Source organism: Aquarana catesbeiana, linkage group LG03 (genome assembly GCF_042186555.1).
Source record: "Aquarana catesbeiana isolate 2022-GZ linkage group LG03, ASM4218655v1, whole genome shotgun sequence".
Taxonomy (NCBI): Eukaryota; Metazoa; Chordata; class Amphibia; order Anura; family Ranidae; genus Aquarana; species Aquarana catesbeiana.
The window spans coordinates 21,079,024-21,104,588 of NC_133326.1; the positions used below are offsets into that span (position 1 = coordinate 21,079,024).

At 42.9% G+C, this 25,565-nt stretch overlaps 1 protein-coding gene across 2 annotated transcripts in view; it reads left to right on the top strand.

Annotated features, from left to right (window-relative positions):
- The window catches only part of ADAMTS17 (ADAM metallopeptidase with thrombospondin type 1 motif 17), a 407,931-nt gene that overhangs the window by 3,807 nt on the left and 378,559 nt on the right, over positions 1-25,565 (top strand). For both annotated transcript variants that reach the window (XM_073618375.1, XM_073618376.1), the window contains exon 2: positions 21,628-21,986. In XM_073618375.1, the coding sequence (XP_073474476.1) occupies positions 21,628-21,986 (359 nt within the window). The remainder of the gene's footprint in view (positions 1-21,627; positions 21,987-25,565) is intronic.

The following is a 25,565-nucleotide window of genomic DNA, read 5'->3' on the forward strand; positions in this document are numbered from 1 at the left end:
CAGCCTTTTGTTTTCCTGAATCAGCCCCACAGCTCAGAATACCTTCAGTCGATCTTCCTACGAGCGCTCGTAGATGTAACCCATCGGCAGACTTGAATGACCCGAATCTCATTTTACAGCTGTGGGGCCCCCCGCTGGCAGCTCAGAGGTTAACGTCACTTTGGCAGCGCAGGCGCGCTGAACATTCCCAGATCCTGGCGTGCCGCGGTCCTCCCTCTTCCAGGCATCCCGTCTGTTTGTTCTGCTGGACCTTCCAGGTCTTCACTTGCAGCCAGGGGCTGGAGACTGCCACACATACACCAGACTTGGGAGCCGCCGAGAACACATCTGGATTGGCTCTGTGAACTCCCGGCTCCAGCACATTTCTTGAATGTTTTTTATAATGCTCCCGGGTAGGACGAGGTAAACGCTGATCTGTGGTTAGAAGAATATACACCTGTAATGGAGCAGGGGGAGGGGGGGGGGATCTCACTGTTCTCTGTGCTGGGGTATGAGGACCACAGGAACTAATTGGGGGACCTTGAGGCTTAAGGATAGGTTCACATCTCTGCATGGTGGGAACAGACCTAAAATTGTGAACTTTCCCGACACTCACTGCCCTTTAGCAAACCAGCATTGGAGGGCAATTCTTAATGGCACAACCAACATGTGCAAACATGGTCGTGGCTCAGTGCGGCAAGTCTTTAGACTTCTTTTTCACACGAAAGGGCAGCCCACTAAAAAAGGATTGGCTGGCCTAAATGGAACGTGCTTGGAACACGCTTTCGCACCTAGGCATATTTAGAATTCACACAAAATCGCGCCACGTTCATGCGTGGTTTTGCACGCATTCAAGCGCTATGTGCATCAGGGAACCCATTCATTTCAATGTCGATAGCATATTTCAAACCTTGTAGCACTCCAAAACAGACCTGGAAAGTTCTTGGCAACCTTTATTTTTAAAGGACAACCTGTAAACCCACAAACTATCCACTCTGAATGATGATTACCTTGAGATATCTTCTGAATTGGTCATCACATTCGCTAGCACATCACCAACCACATGAGGCTATCAAGTTCACTTGTCAACTTTCTAGAACTACATAACAGACTTGGAAAGTTCTTGGCAACCTTTATTTAAGGGTCAACCTGTCAACTCTTCCAAGAAGAGTTGTCCAATCTGTAAAAGAATCACACAATTCATGAATGACGATTACCTTGAGATATCTCCTGAGCTAGTCATCACCATTAATGACCCTGCATGGTTGGTGATGTGCTATGAAGTCCACCTGACATATTTATAGAAGGCCAAAACAGACTTAAAAAGTGCTTAGGAACCTTTTTATTTTTTTATTTTTATTATTTTTTTTTTCAAAGGACAACCTGTAAACTCTCTTACTTCATGAACTATGATTACCTGGATTCATAAATTGTGTTATTCTCTACCAATCAGATTAATCTTCATGGAACTATGCAGGTTAATTTAAAACTTGAGGAATTGGTAAATCTTCTGAATTAATCATCACTATTGATATCCTCAGGTGGTTGGTGATGCACCATGTTTGTTCACTTGTCTGCAACTTTTATTTAAAGGACAACCTGTAAACTCTTCCAAGAAGAATTGTCCAATCTGCAAACAATTGCACAATTCATGAATGATGATTACCTTTTGAGGAGTTGGTCATCACCATTGTTAGCCTCACGTGGTTGGTGATGTGCTATGAAGTCCACTTGTCAACTTTGTAGAACTCCAAAACAGACTTGGAAAGTGCTTAGGAACCTGTATTTGAAAGGAAAACCTGTAAACTCTTCCATATGAAGAATTGTCCATTCGGCTAAGAAGGATTCAGTTCATAAATGATTACCTTGAGGAATCTGAAAAATTGGTAATCCACCATTGATAGCCTCACATGGTTGGTGATGTGCTATAATTGTCCACTTGTGAATGAATTATGTCAAACTTTGTGGTACTCCGAAATAGACTTTGAAAGAACTTCGAAACCTGTATTTGAAAGAACAACCTGTAGACTACTCCTATGAAGAGTTGTCCAATCTACAGATAATCATGCAATTCATGAATCGTTATTACCTCGATTCATAGATTGTGTGATTCTCTACCAATCAGATAAATCATTATTATTATTATTATTATTATTATTATTATACAGGATTTATATAGCGCCAACAGTTTATGCAGCTTTTTACAATATAAAAAGGGAGACAATACAGTTATAATACAATAAAATACAAGAGGATTAAGAGGGCCCTGCTCAGAAGAGCTTACAATCTAATAGGGTGGGACAGGTGGTACAAAAGGTTGTAACTGTGGGGAATGAGCTGATGGAAGTGGTAGATTAGTTGGAGACGTTATAGGCTTTCCTGAAGAGATGAGTTTTCAGGGATCGCCTGAAGGTAGCAAGAGTAGGGGATAGCCGGACAGGTTGAGGTAGCAACTTCCAGAGGATGGGAGAGCCTCTGGAAAAATCCTGGAGACGCGCCTGGAAGGAGGAGACAAGAGAGCTCGAGAGGAAGGAGGTCTTGAGAAGAGAGGAGAGGACGATTTGGGTGATATTTGGAGACAAGATTGGTGATGTAGCTCGGGGCAGAGTTGTGAATGGCTTTGTATGTTGTGGTTAGTATTTTGAACTTAATTCGCTGGGTGATTGGGAGCCAGTGTAGAGATTGGAGGAGAGGGTTGGCAGACACTGAGTGGTTGGTAAGGTGTACAAGTCTGGCAGCAGCATTCATGATAGACTGAAGAGGGGAGGAGCCTATGGAGAGGCAGGCCAATGAGAATAAAGTTGCATTAGTCAAGGCGAGAGATAACAAGGGAGTGAATGAGGAGCTTTGTGGTTTAATTTGTTAAAAAGGGGCACATTTTAGAGATGTTACAGAGGTAATTCTACAAACTTTTAACAACGATTGGATTTGAGGCTGAAATGACAAGTCAGAGTCTAGGACTACACCTAGTATCCTGGCGTGAGGGGAGGGACTGATGGTTGCATTATTGATTTTGATTGAAAAGTAATGGAGGGGGTCACGGGTGGGGGGGAATATTAATAGCTCAGTTTTAGAGAGATTTAGTTTAAGGAAGTGGTGCGACATCCATGCTGATATGTCAATTAGTAATGCAAAAGGAGACTGAAGGAGTGAGGTGAGGAGTAGACAGATTTTGGTGTCATCGGCGTATAAGTGGTATTGGAAGCTGTGGGCGGTTATCAAGTGTCCAAGGGAGGAGGTGTAGATAGAGAAGAAAAGGGGTCCAAGAACAGAGCCTTGGGGGACCCCCACAGAAAGGGGCAGTGGAGAGGAGGAGACTGAGTTGTAGGTTACACTGAAGGAGCGCTGTGATAGATGGGCAGAGAGCCAGGATAGAGCAGAATCTCGGAGGCCAAGGGAATGTAGTTTATTGAGAAGGAGCTGGTGGTCAACAGTATCAAAGGCCACAGAGAGGTCAAGTAGTCGGAGTATGGAGTACTGGCTGTTGGTTTTAGCAGTTAGTAAATCGTTAGTGAGTTTTAGTAAGGCAGTTTCTGTGGAGTGCTGTGAGCAAAAGCCACACTGTAAGGGGTCAAGAAGGTTATTTACACTAAGGTAGGAGCTAAGACGGTTGTAGACTAAGCGTTCTAGAAGTTTAGAGGTGATTGGGAGCAATGAGATGGGTCTTAGTTGTTCAGGTTTGTGGGGTCCAGTGAGGGCTTTTTAAGTATGGGAGTGATCTGCGCATGTTTTAGGAGGGAGGGGAAGGTGCCACTAGAGAGGGAGAGATTGAAGATGTGAGGGAGCATAGGATAGAAAAAGAGGGTGACCGTAGTAGTTGTGATGGAACAGGATTCAAGGGACAATTGGTTAGGTGGACATCTGAGAAGTTTTGTAACCTCTTCAGTAGTAGCCAATTCAAAAGAGCAGCGTGTTCAATGTGCTGTTAGGCAAGGTATGTTGGGTGGGGAAGATGTACGCACAGTGGAGGTGTCCTCATAAATTGCATCAATCTTGTCTTTGAAATGATTGGCAATCTCTTAGGCAGTGAATGAGTTAGTGGGTAGAGGGGGTGGGGGACGAAGCAGAGAGTTAAAGGTTGAGAAGAGCCAACAGGGACTGGATGAAAAGGTATTAATAAGAGAGATAAAGTAGGCTTGTTTGGCAGCATGGAGGCAGGAATTGTATTTTAGAAGGGCAGATTTATATAGGGTGAAGTCTTGTAGGCATTTGGTTTTACACAGTCGTTCAAGAGCAACGGCAATGTCTCTTGAGATTTCTAGTATTGTCGATTTGCCAGGGTTCTAACTGTCGGGGCCTGATTCTGCCTGTGGTTAGAGGAGCAAGTGCATCTAGTGACGATGAGAGTGAACTGTCGTAGACAGAGGTGGCCAGGTAAGGACAGGACAGGGGAGAGATTATGTCATATAGATGGTCAGTAGCAGAATAGAGAAGAGAAGGGTTAAAGTGGTGAAGGTTCCTACAAGTAATTGTTTCCTTCTTGGAGGGATGGGTGGTTGAAGGCAAGGATACAGTGAAACTAATGAGGTTGTGATCAGAGAGAGGAAAGGGGGTGTTGGTGAGGTTGCCAGGGTTGCAGAGATGGGAGAATACAAGGTCAAGGGTATTACCATTGGAGTGAGTGGAAGTATGTGTCCATTGGGTTAGGTCAAAAGATGAAGTTAAGTCGATTTTTTTATTGATAATTTTTACTGTTTTGCATCAATACACAAACAGTCTTTGACATAGTTAGTGAATCTCTTAAACTAATCATCATCACTATTGACATCCTAATGTGGTTGGTGATGTGCCATGCTTTATCACTTGTCAAATGTTGTAGTACTCCAAAACAGGCTTGGAAAGTGCTTGGGTACCTTTTTTTTATATAGAGGTTAACCTGTAAACTCTTCCAAGAAGAACTGTCCACTGCAAAGAAGCATACAATTCATGAATGAGGATTACCACCTTGAGGTATTTCCCGAGTTGGTCATCACCATTGATAGCCTCACGTGGTTGGTAGTATCATGTGTTAACTTTGTAGAACTCAAACAGACTTGAAAGGAGTGGAGTTGTTCAATCTGCGATGTGCCGTGTTTGTTCACTTTTCAAATGTTGAAGTACTACAAATTAGGCTTGGAAATTGCTTAGGAAGTGGAACCTTTATTCAAAAGACAACCTGTAAACTCTTCCATGAAGAGTTGTCCAATCTGCAGAGAATCGTAAAATTCATAAATCGGTCATGATTACTTTGAGGAATTGCTGAATCTCTTGAATTGGTCATTGCCATTGATAGCTTCATGTGGTTGATGTGCGCCATGATTGTTCACGTGTCAATAGGATATATCAAATGTTGCAGTACTCCAAAATTGTCTTGGAAGGTGCTTAGAAACCTTTTTTGTTTTCAAAAGACACCCTGTGGACTCTTACATGAATATTTGTCCATTTTGCAAAAAATCATAAAATTCATGAATCGTGATTACCGGGATATTTGCACTGTGTAATTCTCTACTAATCGGATAAATGTTCATGGAAGTAATCGGGTTAATTTAAAATTTAAATCTGTGACCTTCCTGAATCAGTCATCACCATTGACAGCCTCACATGCATGGTGGATTTTATTGAAATCAACTCGATTTAAATCACTAGTAAAAGGGCTTGATTTAAAACAACTCCAATTTTAATCATAATTTTTAAAGAGCAACTGTCATCTTTGTCCCACAGTGGCTCCTCCTCTGACCCGCTGTTGACTCACCGACAGTCCCATTCACTTTAATGGGACGGCTGGTAATGCGGCAGTGACACAACAAGGTTGAGGGACGTGGCGGCAGCAGATGAGTGGATGCCCGCTAACAGGCGCTGCCATGATGGATCTGAAATGACAGGTGCTCTTTTAAATGTAAGGAATTGTTCTTGCTTGTAGTTAGATTCTTTAATATTTACAAACAAAATGAAGGTTTCCTATTTTAGAATAATAAGCTGTCATGTTAGTAAAACAGCGATATCAGAACCGATTTAATCATACAGTTTGTAGTGTACATAGATTTGCCAAACAATCCAGATAAAGGATATTCCTGAACTTTGCTTTATCTCATGGTTACTGTGAAATTGTGTGAATGCATCAGTGCAGTGCATGGTATCTCAGCTTGGATTCATTGAATGAGTTTACCAAAAATGTAAATATTGCAGAATATACAGCCTCATACTACATGACTAAGCTCCATTTCATGCTGAATAAACTAAATTATTAATGTTTCTTAAATAGAAAACTATCTTTTTAGATAGATTTTTGCTCCAAATGCATTTTTATTAAAATACATTTGATAAAAATCAAAAAAATAGATTCAAATCCAAAAAAATCAGATTTTTTTTTTTTATTTATTTTATATTTTAAATCAATGATTTTTATCCACCCTGCTCACATGGTCTGATTTTCTATGATGTTCACTTGTCAATAAAATGTCAAATCTTTTGTAGAACACCGAAACCGATTTGGAAAGTGCTGAGGAACCTTTATTCATAGGTCAAACTCTTTTATATGAAGAGTTGCTCAATCTACAAAGAATGATTACCTTGAGGAATTATTGAATCAACTGGATTGATCATTACCGTTGATAACCTCACATGGTCGGTGATGTGTTATTACGCTCAATAGTCGATAAAATGTCAAACGTTGTAGTACTCCAAAAACGGACTTGGAAGGAGCTTAGGAACCTTTATTGAAAAGACAACCTGTAGACTTTCATGAAGAGTTGTCCAATCTGCAGAGAATCGGTACAGTTCATGAATCATGATTACCTTGATTCTTAAATTTCTGTGATTCAGATAAATCTTCATGAAAATATACAGATGATTCAAAACCTAAGGAATTGGTGAACCGATCATCACCACTGATAGCCTCATGTGGTTGGCTATGTACCATGATGTTTGCTTGTCAATAGAATATGTCAAAGCTGAGTAGTAATCCAAAACAGTCTTGGAAAGGGCTTAGGGACCTGTATTCAAAGAGCAACTTTTACATGAAAAGTAAGTTTGCAGAGAAACGTACAATAATTACATTTGAGGAATTGGTGAATCTCCTCAATTGATAATCACCAGTGATATCCTGACATGGTTGGTGACGTGCTAGGATTGCCCACTTGTCAACAGAAGATGCCAAATGATGTAGTGCTCCAAAAATAGGCTTGGATAGTGCTTAGGAAACGTTATTCAGAAGATAACCTGCAAACTCTGACGTGAAAAGTTGCCCAACCTGCATAGAATTATACAATTCTTGAATCGTGATCCTCACCATTGGTGGCCTCATGTGGTCGGTGTTGTGCTATGATGTCCTCTTTTTTTTAAATATGTTGAACGTTGTAAGACTCAAAAGCAGGCTTTGAAATTTAGTTATTTATAGGACAACCTGTAAACTCTAACCTGATCAACTGTTTCTACCTAACACTGGTCTATTATCTGTACTGACTACTTTTAGGGGAATCTAGACCTACACGTAGTCAGTGTAACCGTGCACTGCAAGCCTCTTCTTGCATCAAAGGGCTGAAATTGTATCTAGCAGACACGTGTTGCATCTCTGAGTCCTTTGACACCAGCACAGTGTGGATACGTTGACAGCAGAAATGTGACGGGGAAAGCTGTATGGTGCATCTCTTCATTTCAGACACCTCGTCCACCTTCCCAAGGGGTTAAACCTTTCTCTGGAATGCGGATTAAAAAGTTCTTTCCTAATTAAGTCTAGGCAGAGGCCTTTGGAATCTAAGTCTTAAGTAACATTATAATTGTTGCAAGCAATCTGGCTCTTGAACTGTTGCTATTTCTGTTGTACATCTGCTTTTTTTTTTGGGAAAACGTAGGCGATAGCACTTTGTAAAAAAAAAAAAATCTTCCTCCTTGATCAAGTGTAACTGCCATATCACCGTTTTAGCTGACCTGTCTAGTCCCCTTAAAAAAAAATAAAAAAAAAATAAAAAAGCAGTGAACGGAGCTCTTTGCCCAGATATCCCTGTTTCTCTTGCTGTGCGTGTGTGAGGGGGGAGCTTTTGTGAAGAGGCCCTTTATATTTTCATAGCTGATGTTTCAACCTGAGCATATCCTGGCAGGGTCCCCCTTGCTGAACATCATAGTTTCCGTTCATTAGGAGCTGGAGTCCGGCTGGAAGCTCAGCGCTGGGTTCTGCAGTCTGTAGCACAGCTGACTCTGCACAGGGGCCTTGGCTTTCTCCGACCCCTCTTTTTTTTTTGGTAGAAGTGCAGAGAAGGAAGGACAGCACTTGCAGGTCAGCTAAGGATCTCTGGGCTGGAAGTGGAGTTAGACCTTGTGTAATAGATTAACTCCTTTTGCCTGCGAAGAGTTCTCGGTTGCTTTTATCTAAAAAATGGCTTGTCTTTTACCAGTCTGGTATTCTTGTGTAAACTGTCTACTACTTAAAGGGACTCTTCTCTTTCCGTGACTTGTCCGTGTTGCTTCTAGCAAACAGTCAGATTTTTAGGGTGTGCTCAGGCTGGGCAAGGGTAAACCAAACTGCACCCAAATTCGATTGTCCCCACTCCCCTGTTGATCTGCACTTACACTGTGATTGAAAGGAAGCACGCCAGGGCATCATCACTTCTGCCCACCAGACCACAGTGATCCCACTTGCACAGTCCATGATTCTTGAGCCGTTGGTGGGCACAAACGAACGGGACCAAGGGGGTGAACCGTGGGTGGGCTCAAATGAGCAGGATCAAAGGGGCGTGCTTGGGCACAAATGAACAGGGCCAAGGGGGTGCTAGGCTACAGTAAAACTGTCAGTGTACCCTTGGTACAGTCTGGTTCACCTGTGCCCGGGTTTGATTGTCCCCACTCCCTCGTCGGTCTGCGCTCACACTGGTTTAAAAGGAAGCATGCCAGGTCATTATCGCACCTGCCAACCAGACCACAGTGCCCCCCCCCCCTTGCATGCTCCGTGATCTGTAAACTGTGCTTGGGCACAAATGAACAGGACTAAGGGGTACTAGAGTACAGTTAAAACTGTTAATGTGAGTGTACCCTTAGATCTATCTGGTTTACCTGTGCCCAAGGTCGACTCTTCCAACCCAACCCCCCCCCACACACACACACACACACACACACACATCACTTTTGGGGTGAACTTACACTGTGCTTTAGAGATTAATTAGTTATTTTGTGTCTTTGGCATCAACTCAACTCGCCGTGTTTGGAGGAGGTGGAATGCTGCCTATGACCCCAAGAGCACCATCCCCACTGTCAAACATGGAGGTGGAAACATTATGCTTTGGGGGTGTTTTTCTACTAAGGGGACAGGACAACTTCACTGCATCAAAGGGGCGATGGATGGGACCATGTACCATCAAATCTTGGGTGAGAACCTCCTTCCTTCAGCCAGGGCTTTGAAAATGGGTCATGGATGGGTATTCCAGCATGACAATGACCCAAAACACACAGCCAAGGCAACAAAGGAGTGGCTCAAGAAGCACATTAAGGTCCTGGAGTGGCCAAGCCAGTCTCCAGACCTTAATCCCATAGAAAATATGTGGAGGGAGCTGAAGGTTTAAGTTGCCAAACGTCAGCCTTGAAACCTTAATGAATTGAAGAGGATCTGCAAAGAGGAGTGGGACAAAATCCCTCCTGAGATGTGTGCAAACCTGGTGGCCAACTACAAGAAACGTCTGACCTCTGTGATTGCCAACAAGGGTTTTGCCACCAAGTACTAAGTTATGATTTGTGAAGGGGTCAAATACTTAAGTCACTCATTAAAATGCAAATCAATTTGTAACTTTTTTAAATGCTTTTTTCTGGATATTTTTGTTCTGTCTCTCACTGTTAAAATAAACGCTACCATTAAAATTATAGACTGATCATTTCTTTGTCAGTGGGCAAACGTACAAAATCGGCAGGGGATCAAATACTTTTTTCCCTTGCGGTAGATGTGAATCACCCTTAAAGGAAGTGTTCCCTGGCATGTCTAAATCATGTTCTCTGCTACCATGCACGATGATCTATGAAGAGCTTTGTGCTCAAGCTCTGAAATGAACCCCACTGGACCACAAGTCAGCTGTGCCCGGGACCACCTATTCCAAGTGGTCCTGAGCATGGTACATGCAATCATTCCAGGGAGACTTTGCAGCACTTTAAACTCCACAAACAAACCGGACCAAGGGGGTGAGCTATGCCTGTGTACAATTAAATCTGCCAGAGTGAATACACCCTTTGTGTCATGTTGCAGTGGGTAGCATGTGTGCCATTACTTTAGCACGTCAACCTTGTTCATCAGAAGTGCTTGAGAGGTAAAGTGTCCATGTTTCCAAAGCACCAATTCACATCTTCCCTTTAATTTTATAACATTAAATAAATTAAGGCTAGGTTCACATCTATGCAGGTTGCAGTAAATTTTTCCGGTTTGTTGTGCGGTGCGTTTTGAGTTTTTTTAACACGTTTTTAATGCGTTTTGTTTTTTAGGGTTAATAGGAAATTGCTACTTTGAGGCAACTTTACACTCTCTGGCACTCAAGTAGCATCAAAGTAGTATAGGAACCAAAGTCGCATGTTAGGGTTGAGGGCTACAGTTAAAGACTATGGTTAGGATTAAGGGCTCTGGTTAGGGTTAAATGTTAGGACTAGGGTTACGGGTTAAACATTAGGGTTAAAGGATAAGTTCACCTTTTGTTCACCCTCCCTTTTTTTTTTTTTTTTTTTCTAAATTCCAGCTCCCCTATGTACCAACATAGCATTAATGTACTTATTTTGCAAAAATAAAACTGCATTCCATTTATTCTACACACGCTTACCTTGCTCTCTCTTCATAGCTGTTTAAAAACACTGCTCCATTACTTCTGCCTTACTTTCTGGACAGACTTTAGGTCATGACACAGGAAGGAGTTGACCAGCTGGCCTCATTAGCACACACCCTGCATCATCCACCCTCAGCTGGTCAACTCCTTCCTGTGTCATGACCTGTAATCTGACCAGGAAGTAAGGCATGAGCAATCGAGCTGTGTTTTTTAAACCGCTACGAAGAGAGTGAGGCAAGCGTGTGTATAATGTTTTATTTCTGCAAAATAAGTAAATAAATGCTATATTGGAAGGGGGGGGGGGGGGGACTGGAATTTGGAAAGAAAAAAAAAAAAGTGAACAAAGGTGAACTTGGCCTTTAAGGGCTACGGTTAAGAGCCATGGTTAGGGTTGAGGGCTATGGTTAGGGTTAAATGTTAGGGCTTGAGTTATGGGCTAGGGTTAAGGGTTAAGGGGTTAGGGTTAAGGGTTGGGGTTAAGGGCTATGGTTAGGGTTAAAAGTTAGGGTTAGGTTTAAGGGTTTTGGTTAGGGGCAACGGTTAAAAGTTAGGGTTAAGGGTTAGGTTTAAGGGCTAGGGTTAAAAGCTATGGTTGGGTCTAAATGTTACAGTTAGCAGGAATTATTAGGGTTGGCGGTAATTGTTAGGGTTACTCTAACTCTTAATCCTAGCCCTTAACCCCTAACATGCAACTTTGGACACGTAAAATTTGCTGCAGTACTTTGATTCTACTTGAGTGCCAGAGAGTGTAAAGTCGCACTGCATGAACAGAACTGTCATACTTTGCTATTAGCCCACAAAAACGCAAAACTCATCAAAAACGCATTACAAACACATCACTTGGATTTTTGGTACGGGCCAGTTGAAAGTCTATTACATGCTCCCGCCCCTGGGTCTTAGGACTTGGACACCCAGTGTTTACTCCCAGGCCGAAGGGTTATTTTTATTTGACAGTTTCTCGTGTTCTACAATGTGCCTATTGCTTCTATCCCCTGCATGGGAATATTGTGGTTGTATCTTTATTTTTATTGAAGTGCAAGAAAAAAAAAATTGTACCAGAAAGTCTATTGGACACAAAATACAATCTAAAGACGGTAAAGGGACTTCGCGCTTCAAATCTATCACATGAATAGGTGACGGTATTGTGACCTATAAACAGTGCAGCTAAAGTGACTATAAACATAAACATCAACTGTGAGTAAACACACCAGTGAATAGACACACACAATAGTCAACAAAATAGTCCAAATGTGCTAATGGCACAGATGTTCTTCATAGGTGAAAAGTTCATAATATTCTCTTCTTAAATAAAAGTACAAAATAATAAGTGACTGTAGCTGGGATCCAGTATGTGGGACAATACAGATATTCTTTTAATGGGGGGTCTGGTGAATCCGGGCTCTCTAACCTCTTACCTTAAAAAAGCGAATATAGGCATCAGGTGTCTGCTTTAGAAGGTCCTGTGTGGTGCAGTACATTTAGTAATCCGGGTGATGTGCCTCTAGTGGTTGGATAATCATCCCGGTGTACACATGCCTATACAAATGGAGAGAGGAGGGAAGGAGGGGTTGCCCACCTTGGGCTCCACCAATCCGGTGGGATAGGGAATGAGGGAAGAGAGAGAAGCCTCCAATGGTGTAGTATATTGACCAAAAAAATATTTATTGAAGAATAAGGGTGGTCTCTTACATTAAAACATCTTAAAAACAGCATATAAGCATGAGAAAATCTGGAGCGGCGTCCGAGGCGCCTCCTTACTGACTTCCGGTTACGTCTTGCTCTCTGCCACGCCCTACGCGTTACGTCACCGCTCGTGACTTCATCTGGGGCAGTGGCAGAGAGCAAGACGTAACCGGAAGTCAGTAAGGAGGCGCCTCGGACGCCGCTCCAGATTTTCTCATGCTTATATGCTGTTTTTAAGATGTTTTAATGTAAGAGACCACCCTTATTCTTCACTAAATATTATTTTGGTCAATATACTACACCATTTGGAGGCTTCTCTCTCTTCCCTCATTCCCTATTCCACCGGATTGGTGGAGCCCAAGGTGGGCAACCCCTTCTTCCCTCCTCTCTCCTCCTCTCCATTTGTATAGGCATGTGTACGCCGGGATGATTATCCAACCACTAGAGGCACATCACCCAGATTACTAAATGTACTGCACCACACAGGACCTTCTAAAGCAGACATCTGATGCCTATATTCGCTTTTTTAAGGTGAGAGGTTAGAGAGCCCGGATTCACCAGACCCCCCATTAAAAGAATATCTGTATTGTCCCACATACTGGATCCCAGCTACAGTCACTTATTATTTTGTACTTTTATTTAAGAAGAGAATATTATGAACTTTTCACCTATGAAGAACATCTGTGCCATTAGCACATTTGGACTATTTTGTTGACTATTGTGTGTGTCTATTCACTGGTGTGTTTACTCACAGTTGATGTTTATGTTTATAGTCACTTTAGCTGCACTGTTTATAGGTCACAATACCGTCACCTATTCATGTAATAGATTTGAAGCGCCAAGTCCCTTTACCGTCTTTAGTTTGTTGAGTGTAGTGTGAACACTTTTGACTTTGCTGCAGTCCTGAGAGACATCATCACTTTACATTCACGCATATTATTTTACACATTTTTATTTACTTTGTCTATCTACTCACTATATATCTTTATTTAGATCTAGATACATTCCTCTACTCTTTATAGCGCGAGGGATACCACCACATTTATTCCACACAAAATACAATCTGCTGCGTGGAAAAAAAAAAATCCCCGACCCTTTCAAAAAACGCACCTGTTCAAAACGCACAGATGTGAACTAGATCCATAGGAAACCATGTTAAATGGACTGTAGTGCGTTTCTGCAAAACACACTAAAAACACTTAGGTGTGAACCAAAGACAAATGGCAGCTGATTGGTTTCTTTTTGCAGCAAAAACTCTTTCAGGCTTTTTAACATGCAGGGGCCATTAGGTGAGATGCATATTTCTCATAAGGACCCCCCCAGGAATAACCAATAATGAAATACTACTACAGTGAGGAGAAAAAAGTATTTGATCCCCTGCTGATTTTGTACGTTTGCCCACTGACAAAGAAACGATCAGTCTGTAATTTTGATGGTAGTTTTTTTTTTTTTTTTAACAGTGGGAGACAGAATAACAACAAAAATATCCAGATAAACACACTTCAAAAAAGTTATAAATTGATTTACATTTTAATGAGTGAAATAAGTATTTGACCCCTTTGCAAAACATGACTTAGTACTTGGTGGAGAAACCCTTGTTGGCAATCAGAGGTCAGACGTTTCTTGTAGTTGGCCACCAGGTTTGCACACATCTCAGGAGGGATTCTGCCCCACTCCTCTTTGCAGATCCTCTCCAAGTCATTAAGGTTTCGAGGCTGATGTTTGGTAACTCGAACTTTCAGCTCCCTCTACATATTTTTTTATAGGATTAAGGTCTGGAGACTGGCTAATCCACTCCAAGACCTTAATGTACTTCTTCTTGAGCCACTCTTTTGTTGCCTTGGCTGTGTGTTTTGGGTCATTGCCATGCTGGAATACCCATCCACGACCCATTTTCAATGCCCTGGATGAGGGAAGGAGATTCTCGCCCAAGATTTGATGGTGTATGGCCCCGTCCATCATCCCTTTGATGCGGTGAAGTTGTCCCGTCCCCTTGGCAGAAGAACGTTCTTGGGGTCATAGGCAGTCCTCCTCGCCCTTTTCCTCAAGCTTGATTTTTGTCTCATCTGACCACAACACTTTTTCACCCAGTTCTCCTCTGACTCATTCAGATGTTCATTAGCAAACTTCAAACGTGCCTTTGTAGTGTGTTACCAATTGTTTTCTTGTCGACTATGGTCCCGGCTGCCTTGGGATCATCCACAAGATTCTCCCGTGTAGTTCTGGGCTGATTCCTCACCGTTCTGATCATTGAAACTCCACGAAGTGGGACCTTGCATGGAGCCCCTGACCGAGGGAGATTGACAGTTATTTTATGTTTCTTCCATTTGCGAATAATCGCACCAACTGTTGTCACCCTCTCACCAAGCTGCTTGGCGATGGTCTTGTAGCCCATTCCAGCCTTGTGTAGGTCTACAATACTGTCCCTGACATCCTTGGACATTCTTTAGGCTGGGTTCACACTGGTCCAACAAACACTCCGACATTGGGAGCTCATGCCCGTGGGAAGAGGCCCTTGTCCTCATCAACATGGGGACAAGGTGCTTTGGGGTGAGGGCATGCGGCCTGGTACGGTTCAGGAGGGGGGGGCGCTCGCTCGTCCCAACCCCCATTCTTGACCGGCCGGGCTGCGTGCTCGGATAAGGGTCTGGTATGGATTTGGGGGGGACCCCCAGGCTGTTTTTTCGGCGTAGGGGGTTCCCCTTAAAATCCATACCAGACCGAAGGGCCTGGTATGCTCTTGGAGGGGGAACCCATGCCGGTTTTTTATTTAAAATTTGTCGCAGAGTTCCCCCTCAAGATTCATAGCAAACACAGTGCCTGGTATTGGTGGGGATCCAAGTCGGATCCTCGTTCATTAAAAGTCGGACCCATGACAGCCCCAAGTCGCAGGGCAAAGTCGGATCCAAAGTAGGACGGCTGTCGTGTCGCACCAGTGTGAACCCAGCCTTAAGGGAGTGCTCCTAATTTTAGCTCGTTATCTTAATAGAAAACATCGGTGGCCAGAAATCTTGCTGATAGGGGACCAAATACTTATTTTCACTCATTAAAATGCAAATCAAATTATAACTTTTTTGAAGTGTGTGTTTTTCTGGATATTATTGTTGTTGTTCTGTCTCTCACAGTTACAATAAACCTGCCATTAAAATTATAGACTGATCATTTGTTTGTCAGTGGGCAAACGTACTAAATCAAAAGGGGATCAAATACTTTTTCTTCTCACTGTACATTTTACACCACCATTTGGACACTTGCCTGCATGTTCTAACCTAGATTGGAATAATGACCGCTGGAAGTTGATTAGTTGCTTTGGGCAATGATTCCACATTTTCTGTTGCAGATATGTACATAGCCCGAGGATGGACCGCTCTCACAATGACAGCATGCTTTCTGCAGATCAGGGTCCAATGACCGCAAAGGCATGCAATGCTTAGAAGCCTTAAGTATTACTTTTAGCTTTTATTATTTTACTAAACCTATCTCGTATTGATTTGAAGACCTGCCATTTCATGATATACATTGATGTTCTGTTATATTTTTTTTTTACAAGAAATGTTCTGTTATATTTAGAAGCTACGTAGAATTTTTTTTTTTTTTCTGGATGCATACGTGCCATTGAATACAAGAAAGAAAGGCATTTGTTCCATAACGAATCTAAGTAAGTGACATAGGTAGATATGCTTATGCCTGCAGGACTTCAGCCATCTGTCATTGTGCATGCTAGTCATGCTAGCACATTACAGCACATGCGTACTGATGAGACCAAGGACAGTACCTTTTTAAATGAAATAAAGAGCTCGGGAATGTGTTAAAGCACACTTGAGCAGGGCCGTTTTAATAGCATCATGGGCCCCTGGGCAAAGTAATGCACTTGGGCCCGTACCAGCCTGCCTCAATTTATGCTGCTACTCCTTCTAATTAAAGTATGAATAGTTGATAGAATTGTATATTTATTAGTACTTTCAAAAAAATAAATTTTAAACAATAGTCTTCATGTTGATTAAAATAAATGCCATAAATAAATTAAAGGGCACAGTACAGGGGGCGGAGGGGCAAGAAGGCACAGTACAGAGGGGGAAGGTGGAGGGCACAGTACATGGGGGATCAGGAGGACGCAGTACAGGTTCCGGGACGCTGCCTAGTAGACGGCTATCCTGGGATAGCTTAGTAAAAAGCATGACTGTCCCAGCCAATCCTGAACAGTTGGCACGTATGATGTAATGCAAGATTATCATGGGGGCCCCCAGGCACTGTACTGTGCCCATGTTTTAAGAAGGCCCCGCACTTTAGTGTGGTGGTAAAAGTTAGCGTGACCTTGTCTTTGAAGACTTACTTTGTGTTACTGTGAGTAGGGTCAGTCGGGCTACAGCATTGGTAGCTACCTCACCACCACCGCCGATTTTCACAGCAATAAAGATAACGCTAAAGGGCTCCCGTTCCCTGATATTAAGCTTAGAGGAAGCACCACCCCACTGCTGCTCCTGCTTGCAAGCACCTTGTGGAATGCCAGTCTATAGCCCTCATCCACTGCACAACTACAGTGACCTGGTCACCAACAAGACCTTCCCTCGTACTTTGGGCCTCGCTGCTTTACTGCTACATGACAGCAGCATATATGCACATAGACACAGAGGGAACAGTCCCGTTGGTATCCAGGACGCCAGCCCATACTCAAGTGGTTCTGGAGACATCTACTTAGTATCTTCCAAGAGAACTGGCACCTGTACTGTGGGGCCTGGTACCCCTATAGTTATAGGGTCTTCACAAGAATCCCCTGCCCTTTCTTCAGGGACCTCCACTCAGAACTTTTTGACCATGTGCGCTAAACTATTTGTACACGTTGACAACAGATGCGCTCCAACAACATCCCCTACAGAGTCTCTCTGACCCTCCCAGCTGAACAACGGCAAAGCTTAGTTCGGGTCTCGGATCTAGTAACCTGGAAGCGATGTCATGACATCACTTCCCGGATTACTGGCATCTTAAAGGCCCCATTTTTAAAAAATATAAAGTATTCAAAAACGCAGATCCTTGATGTTTTGAATACTTTCAAGTGCAGAGGAGGGGTTTGGGGTCTTGTAGACCCCCGACCCCTTCATAAGGGAGTACCTGTCACTGACTATGGTCAGTCAGTATGTTTACATTCCTTGTGACAACAATAACAGTGCTAAAAAAAAGATAAAAAATTTACAGATTATCGGCACACAATATCGTCCATCGGCCTGAGAGGTGGCTGAAATATCGGTATTGTATCGACACCGAAAAAATGATATCGGTCTGTCCCTACTCCAGAGCCCCCTAAATCTGGTCCACTCCCCATGACCATCTCTGACTCAGATTGAGTCCCAGCAGTTTATTTCTGAAGACTGTTTTTAGGTAACTGAGCGTCTTGCAGTCACCTCAGAATTAACAGGAGGTCATGTTGGACCTTTTTGTTGCAGTGCGTTCTACCCTGTATTTGGAGGATCCTATCTCGTTTGGGTTTCTTGGCACTCCTAGAGCTGCAAAGCTCTTCCCCTTACAAATACTTTTTTGAGGTATTCCTTTATGCAAACTGGAAGCACTCTGAAGGCTCCTGGGCCCCTGTTGAGAGTGTGCTGGAAATGTTATTTGGTAGACTATTCTCACTGTGCATGAGCCAGTGTACCACATTAACGGGAGCACCATTACTCAGTCGGAAGCTGTGTTTTATCTTTTAAAGTCATGTCAGATTGGGTTAGTTCCCTCCAAAAGGATCTCTTCTCAGCCAGGGCAGATGTCTGATACCCTATTCTTCAGTTGTGATTGCTTGTTACAACCATCCTAAACGTATACCGTATGTGGGTCTGATGTTCTACTGGAATGACCTATTCAAAGAGCATCTTACTTGGTACTGCCCTGGACACCGCGATCAGTAATGTCACGGGACGGGAAGCCAAAGTAGGGGTCTAGGGAGAGGTGCCCACAGGCTCTCTGAGATTGACTCCCACTCAGCTTGCAGAGCTTGAACTCAGTGGTTGGCTAACCCTTCTGAAAATCCTTCTTCGTGAAGGTGTGTCATCATTTCTAGAAGCGGGAACTGATTATGTATCCTGGTGGGTCCTCGGTGGTTTCCCTCTCCAGCATTCAGGTGCAGAGATCCCCTTTTAGCAAAAGAACTCAATTTTTTCATGTTGGGTGAAAAAAAGACCTTTTTATATGGGTTTGCAAATTCATAAATGTAAAAACCTTTATTGAACACCTTAAGAAAAAAAGAGGTAAAGTTTGTAGGTGTCCTCTTTATTATGAGTCTTGTCTTTACTAAGTTTTTATAGGCTTCTGTGGGTCAGCTAAGACCTCATACTTGTAAATGTCAGTGTCCCGTGTCTATGTATGTTGTAAGCCCCTGCATTAAATTGCTTAACCGATTTCTGCCTGCGCTCTACCCGAAAGACGGCTACAGCACGGGCCTAAATTGCCGGGAGGACATCCATGTACGTCCTCCTGTGCATGTGCTGCCTGCACACCCCCTGCGGGGGGATCCCGGCTCTTTACTACGTGATCAGCTGTCAGCCAATGACAGCTGATCACGTGATGTAAACAGAGGCCAGTAATCGCCTTTTTTTTTTTCCTCATGGAGAAAAAAAGCCGGTTACTGTCCCGTGAAAACGGGACATCGTTCATCCCGTAGACATAGACACCCACTGCTGCTAAGCAGTGCCCACCAGTGCCACCTACCAGTGTATATCCGTACTGCTAAGCGGTGCCCACCAGTGCCACCTATCAGTGTCTCCTGCTTAGTGCCCACCAGTGCTGCCTCATCAGTGCCAGCTTATCACTGCCCATCAGTGCAGCCTCCTCAGCGCACATCAGTGAAGGAGAAAAATTACCTGTTTAAAAATTTTTAGAACAAACTATGAAATCTGTTGTTTTTTTTTTGTTTTTTTTCAACATTTTTGGCCTTTGTTTAGCAATAAATAAAAACCTCAGTGGTGATTAAATACCACCAAAAGAAAGCTCTATTTATTTGTGTTAAAAATTTTATAAAAATTTCATTTTGGGTACACTGTAGCATGACTGCGCAATTGTCGTTCAAAGAGTGACAGCACTGAAAGCTGGTAAATGTGCCCAGTAAGCAAGTGGTTAAAATCATCTTGCGTTACTCCAATACACCCTTTTTTAAATGTATGGCTTCCATTCACTGTCACTTTTTAGTCTTGGGGTGCTAAAACCAGTTTTAATTTCAGATTATTTGCTAAATGGAGCTTTGCTTGGAGTTTGATGCGTTGTGAAAGCAAGCGAATACCTGACAAGGGTTTCATGTTAGGGCTCATGCACACAGGACGTTTTTACAGCTGCTGTTAGGTGTGTTTGACGTTTTTTTTTTTTTTTTTTGAACTGCCTCTAAAAGCCCTTTAATATTGGCCTATGTGTCCATGCACACATAAACGGTCAGAGGCGCTTGGAGGTATAAGCGTTTAGGGGCAGTAGAACAAAACCGACAGCCTGTGCTTCCAGGAGCAGTAAAAACGAGTTGTAAAAACACAAGACGACACAAAACGCGTCTAGCCACATTTTAACGTTTTTTATACCTTTTTACATTTATAGGGACTGTTTTTAATGGAAAAACGCCGGAAACCGCGGATAAACGCTAATGTCTAAGCACGGAAAAAAAACAAGCATTTTTAGCGCTGCTGTAGCGCTGGCGTTTTTAAAGCTTCCTGTGTGCATGAGAAACGTTAAAAGAACTATGGCCCCCATTTTGAAAAAAATATATATATTCTGCAACACTTAAAGTGTAACTCCACTTTTGTTGAGAAAAAACAATCACCTCTTGGTGGTCTATGTACCTTGCAAGTTTTTTAACAATATTTGTAGCGGAGCCCTACTTTTTTTTTCAGTTCTGAAGAAATAGCGGATTTTTCCACTATGTCCTTTCAGGACTGATTCTAAAAGATCCAAGTCCAAAATGCAGTGTAACATCCACTTATATGCAAATGATAATGGTGAAAAAATATATAATTAAACAAAAGCATATAGACTATATTGTCAAAAGTATTGGGATGTAAAGTGGTTGTAAAGGCAGAAGGTTTTATTTATCTTAATGCATTATATTAAAGCCTTATGTGTGCAGCAGCCCCCCCCCCCCCCCCCCATACTTACCTGATCCAGCGATGTTGCAGGAGTGTCTCAGCTGCCCAGGACTCCCCTCCTCATTGGCTGAGACAGCAGTGCGCTGTCATTGGCTCCCACTGCTGTCAGTCAAAGTCTGTCAGCCAATGAGAAGCAAAAGGGGGTGGGACCAGGCAGCGGCTGTGTGTCTGAATGGACACCGGGAGCTGCGGCTCGGCTCGGGTGCCCCCATAGGAAGCTGCTTGCTGTGGGGGCACTCCAACAGGAGGGAGGGCCAGAAGCACTGAAGAGGGACCTGAGAAGAGGAGATCTGGGCTGTTCTGTGCAAAACCACTACACGGAGCAGGTAAGTATTAACTAAAAAAAAACCAAGACTTTAGTATCACTTTTCAATGGCATCCCAGTCTTAGGCTGTAGGGCCCACCCTTTGCCACTATAACGGCTTCAACTCTCTGGGAAGGCTGTCCACAAGGTTTAGGAATGTGTCTATGGGAATGTTTGACCATTCTTCCAAAAGCACAGTGCAGTCTCCACTCTAATTCATTCCAAAGGTGTTCTATCAGATTGAGGTCAGAACTCTGTGCAAGCCAGTCAAGTTCCTCCACCCCAAACTCACTCATCCATGTCCTTATGGACCTTGCTTTGTGCACTCATGAGGGATTATATGAGGTGACTGGTGTGATAGGGGGCCCTCTAATGTACAGGGGGATGCTGATGTGGTGGGGAGACCTGACATAATGGGGGGACCCTAATGTGAAGGAGGGCTGTAATGTCATAGGGGACCTCTGATGAGAGGGGAGGCTTGATCAAGGCGGTTGTGTGCATTGTCCCAGCCTCAGGTTTCCCATTGATAAGTTTCTTTATTATTTATTTATTTTATTTAAATTTTGGACTGGGGTGCCTCAAGGTTTTGCATACTTTTTAAAGGTAACCGCAACTGAAAAAAGGTTGACGATCGCTGCCCTAGAACATACAATTTCTTTTTGGGCTGACACAAGTACATTGTTGTAAAGACTTGCATGCTGCATTGGCTTTGGTGTGACTGGTTGGGAAAAACATTGTAGCTACTGACATCACCTTCATATGTGAATCACAATTTGTTTTGCAGCTGAATCCTCTGACCCAGAAGTCGAAGTTGTGATCCCACAGTTATTATGGGCTGGAGAGGTGCCTCTGCAAGGAGATGAGTCAGTCTTTTCTAACATTCGAAGGCCGCGCTCTGTTACAAGAGGCATAGAAAGCCACCCAGATGATATGTACATCCATCTACCAGCCTTGGGTCAAAACCTACATTTGCACCTGCAAAGGAACCTCAAATTTCTGGCTTCAGGATTTATGGTAGAGGAGAGAACGGAGTTCGGAGAGAACATACAGACCAGGATCCCTGTGGATGATCTTTGCTTCTATACTGGAGAAGTTTTGAACCATAACGGGTCTTTTGCATCACTCAGCGCGTGCGGAGGACTGGTGTGTATATGTTTTTTGTTCTTCTGCAAATCACTATCTACGCTAGAGTCATGTGGACATTTGTAGTTCCATCTCGGCTACATATTTCCTAACAAAATTTTGTGTGAACAAGGAACAAAAAACGTTTGAGGTTGGTGTAGATTTCACGAGTTATGCTGATTTAAACCCCAATTCTGGAAAACTTGAAAATTATCCCTTGCAGTGCGGCTGCGTCCAAACTGGTTAAGGTTAATTGCTTGTTTAGTCTAGGAGAGAAGAGAATCACTTTTTACTTAAGCTGCCCATAAATGGTTTGAATTTTGGCCGGTTGACCAGGAACCGGCTGAGATTCAAACCATTTATGGGCAGGCCAAATGTACTCAAATTGATCGATACAACCAGCCTGTTGGGTTTTACTTGCGATTATTGCTAGTGGCTGTGAAAGCATTAATCGCTGTGTTCTACCAGCAGGGGCGGCTTCCCCTGCTGGGAGAACACAATGGCTCTGCGGGAGTGATTCCTCCATCAACACTAACTGTGTTGTGGGGGGAATGAAACGATTTTCATTCCTGCAACCCGCAGTTGCAGGAAAGAAAACCAATCCATCTATGGCCGACCTTGACCTTGATCCTCTTCTCTCCTTGAGGATGGTGCTCCCCCACACTCTGAAAGTGCACTGTCTCTTGGAGGAAACGCGTCCAATGCAGGGCTAAGGACACCACTGACAGGGATAATTCTTAAGTTTCCCGAAGTTGGAATTTAAAGTTGAGCATCCTATTAGAAGATTGGACTATTGGAGTTAATTTACTAAAGGGCAACCATTCTCCACTCTACCAAAAAAAGTTGTTTTTTTGTGCCTCTGTTGCAGGGAACCCCCCCCTCCTCCGAAAAATAAAAAAAATAAATGAAACTTCTAGCTAGATTTCATTGGCAATCTTCAAACTCTAAGGCTCCTTTTCAAATGGGGCAGATTCCGTTCCGATCATAAGGGGATTAGCTCACAGATCCTCTGATGATGGGAGCAGAGAGGGCAGATGAGCGAACATGGACAGAGCACGCTCTGCTCTATGGGCAGCCTGGAGTAAATAGACTCTGCTGTCCGTTTACACCCTAATACCCTACAATCCGCTCCACCTAAATGGAGGAGCATAGTTCATCTCACTTTTTTTTTTTTTTTTTTTAGCACACTCAATTGGACCAGGAGATAGGCGGGTGTAAATGGACACAAGTCTGTTTACACCCACCTGTCCTTAGGGATGCATGGACTTTCCAATCAGGTCTTCCTGAAAATGACAGGTGGACCTAATCTGAACGGTCGTGGGAAAGGGGCCAAAGGAGCAAAGGGAGGGGTACAGCCCACAACACTAATCTTCAGTATAAAGAAATTGGGAGCCTGGTCCCCAATCAGGCCACCAAAAGAACATGAGGGCATTTGGACTATTGCGGTACAGTAAAAAATTAGTACATAAAAATAGATAATCAGCAATGATATAAAATTTGTACAGTTGATTTTATTGATGCAGAAAATAATCAACAGTTACACGATAAAACATGATAACAGTACAAATATCTAACTAACAAAATCATTTAGCCCCGAAGGGGAATTATACAGTGGAACGATTGATCACAGAATTAATAATCCTCGACTAGTTTCGCGGACCATAGTCGCTTCATCAGGAGGGTTTCTGTAGATAGGTTTCAGCTGTTTAATCAAAAAGAAAAACATCTACAGAATCCCTCCTGATGAAGCGGCTAAGCTGGCCACCCACACAAGTGAGGTGGATGAAGGAATCTCCTATGCTGAGACTATGTATTCAAAGTTGGGACTGTTCTCCAACATTCCTGTTTGACAGAAGTCGATCTATTGATTGACTTTTGTTGAGCATGAATGGCTACACATGGATGAAAATTTGGCTGGTCACTGCTGAACCTGCCAAATGTCGATCCAGCGATGGCCAGCTTTACTCCACTCGTATAGACACTGGGCCACTATTGGGAGAACTCTGTCCAGTTGTGGAGGCCTCATTTACATAAAGATATTGATGAGATAGAATGACTCCAGAGGCGAAATTGGTGAAAGGTCCTGAGCAATAAAACACATCAGGAGGAACTTTATTATGTTCAGTCTGCAACAACGAAGGGAAAGGGGAGACATCACTGAAACCTCTAAATACAAAAAGAGTGTGAATAAGGTTCAGGAGGGCAGAGTTTTCAGTATGGAGCCAAAATCAAGAACATGGGGACATGACCTTAAACTAGCAGGAGGAAATTTCAAAACTAATCTTGGTGGTATTTTACTGAAAGAGTAATTAATGCTTGGAATAGCCTTACTGCAGAAGTAGTGAGTCAGTCAACAATAAGTGGATTCAAACATGCTTGATACAAATGCATATTTATACTCTGGCTTGGTTCACATTGCTGCGACGGCAAAGTCGTACAACTTTGCCTGTGACTTTACCCTGCAACTTCCTTCCGACTTGATCCCATTTGGATGCTATTTAGGAGCCTGTACAAGGGCTAAAATTGCATCCAAGTCCAACTAAAGTAGTGCAGGAACCTTTTCTAAAGTCGCAGCGACTTGTGTAGTATCAGTTAGGACGGCTCTCATAGGGAAACATTGAATTTGACATGTCATGTGACTTGGGGTCTCACAGTTGGTATCCCATGTCGCTGCAGTGAGAACCGAGCCTTAGACAAAAAGTTTTAAAAAGGAAACTGTTTAAAAGTTTGAAAAGCTAAATAAAAATGAACAAAACCTGTTTAAATATATAAAAAAAAAAATGGGATGGACTCGATGGACCACTTGGTCTTTTTTTTTTCTGCTCTAGTAAAAATATGAAAGGTCACAATCCTAAAAGAGTATTAATAAAAAGTGTAAATATGCAAACCATGTACAGTATGTCCATGAATATTGCTGTCCAAGCCATATGCCTATGTTGCTCATATGTCAGGTAAGAATGAGCTTGTGTGTGTTCTGAACAAGTTTGGGTCCAAATTCATAAGTCACCAGTCATTCCTGAGCCAATAAACTTCGGGCAGGGGATTTCCTGCCCTGCATTGGACATACACAAAGTGGCGAGGATGTTTGTGACATCATTGACCCAATATGGCTACAGGTCATTATAAGTCATTGTCATTGACCTATTCTGGCTATGTGGCCGTATTGGGATAATGATGTCACAAACTTCCCCATCCGTTTTGTGTACATCAGCTTCGAAGTGGGGACTCGCCCACCCAAAGTTCATTAGCCCACAAATGACAGCTGTTTTCTGGGTTCAGAACAAACAAAATTTATTCCCGAATGGCAAGAAAAGACTTGCTACTAAGTAACTTGTTGTTATAGATCTTTCCTAGTAGAAAATCCTTGGAACCCCAAAGGGGCAAGGTGCCATACATAGTATAATTGTTTCGCCGGAGGATAATTTTGTAAGTTGACTGTCAAACAGAAGATTGAACCCTACGGGTGAAGAAACCTAATATACTAAAATGGTGAACATGTCTTATGTATTAGCAGTTTCTCCTTACTACTGTGACATATCTAGGAGACAGATTCATTATTTTATTCGGTTTGACACCTACAAGTGTGTTGCAGTCATATGA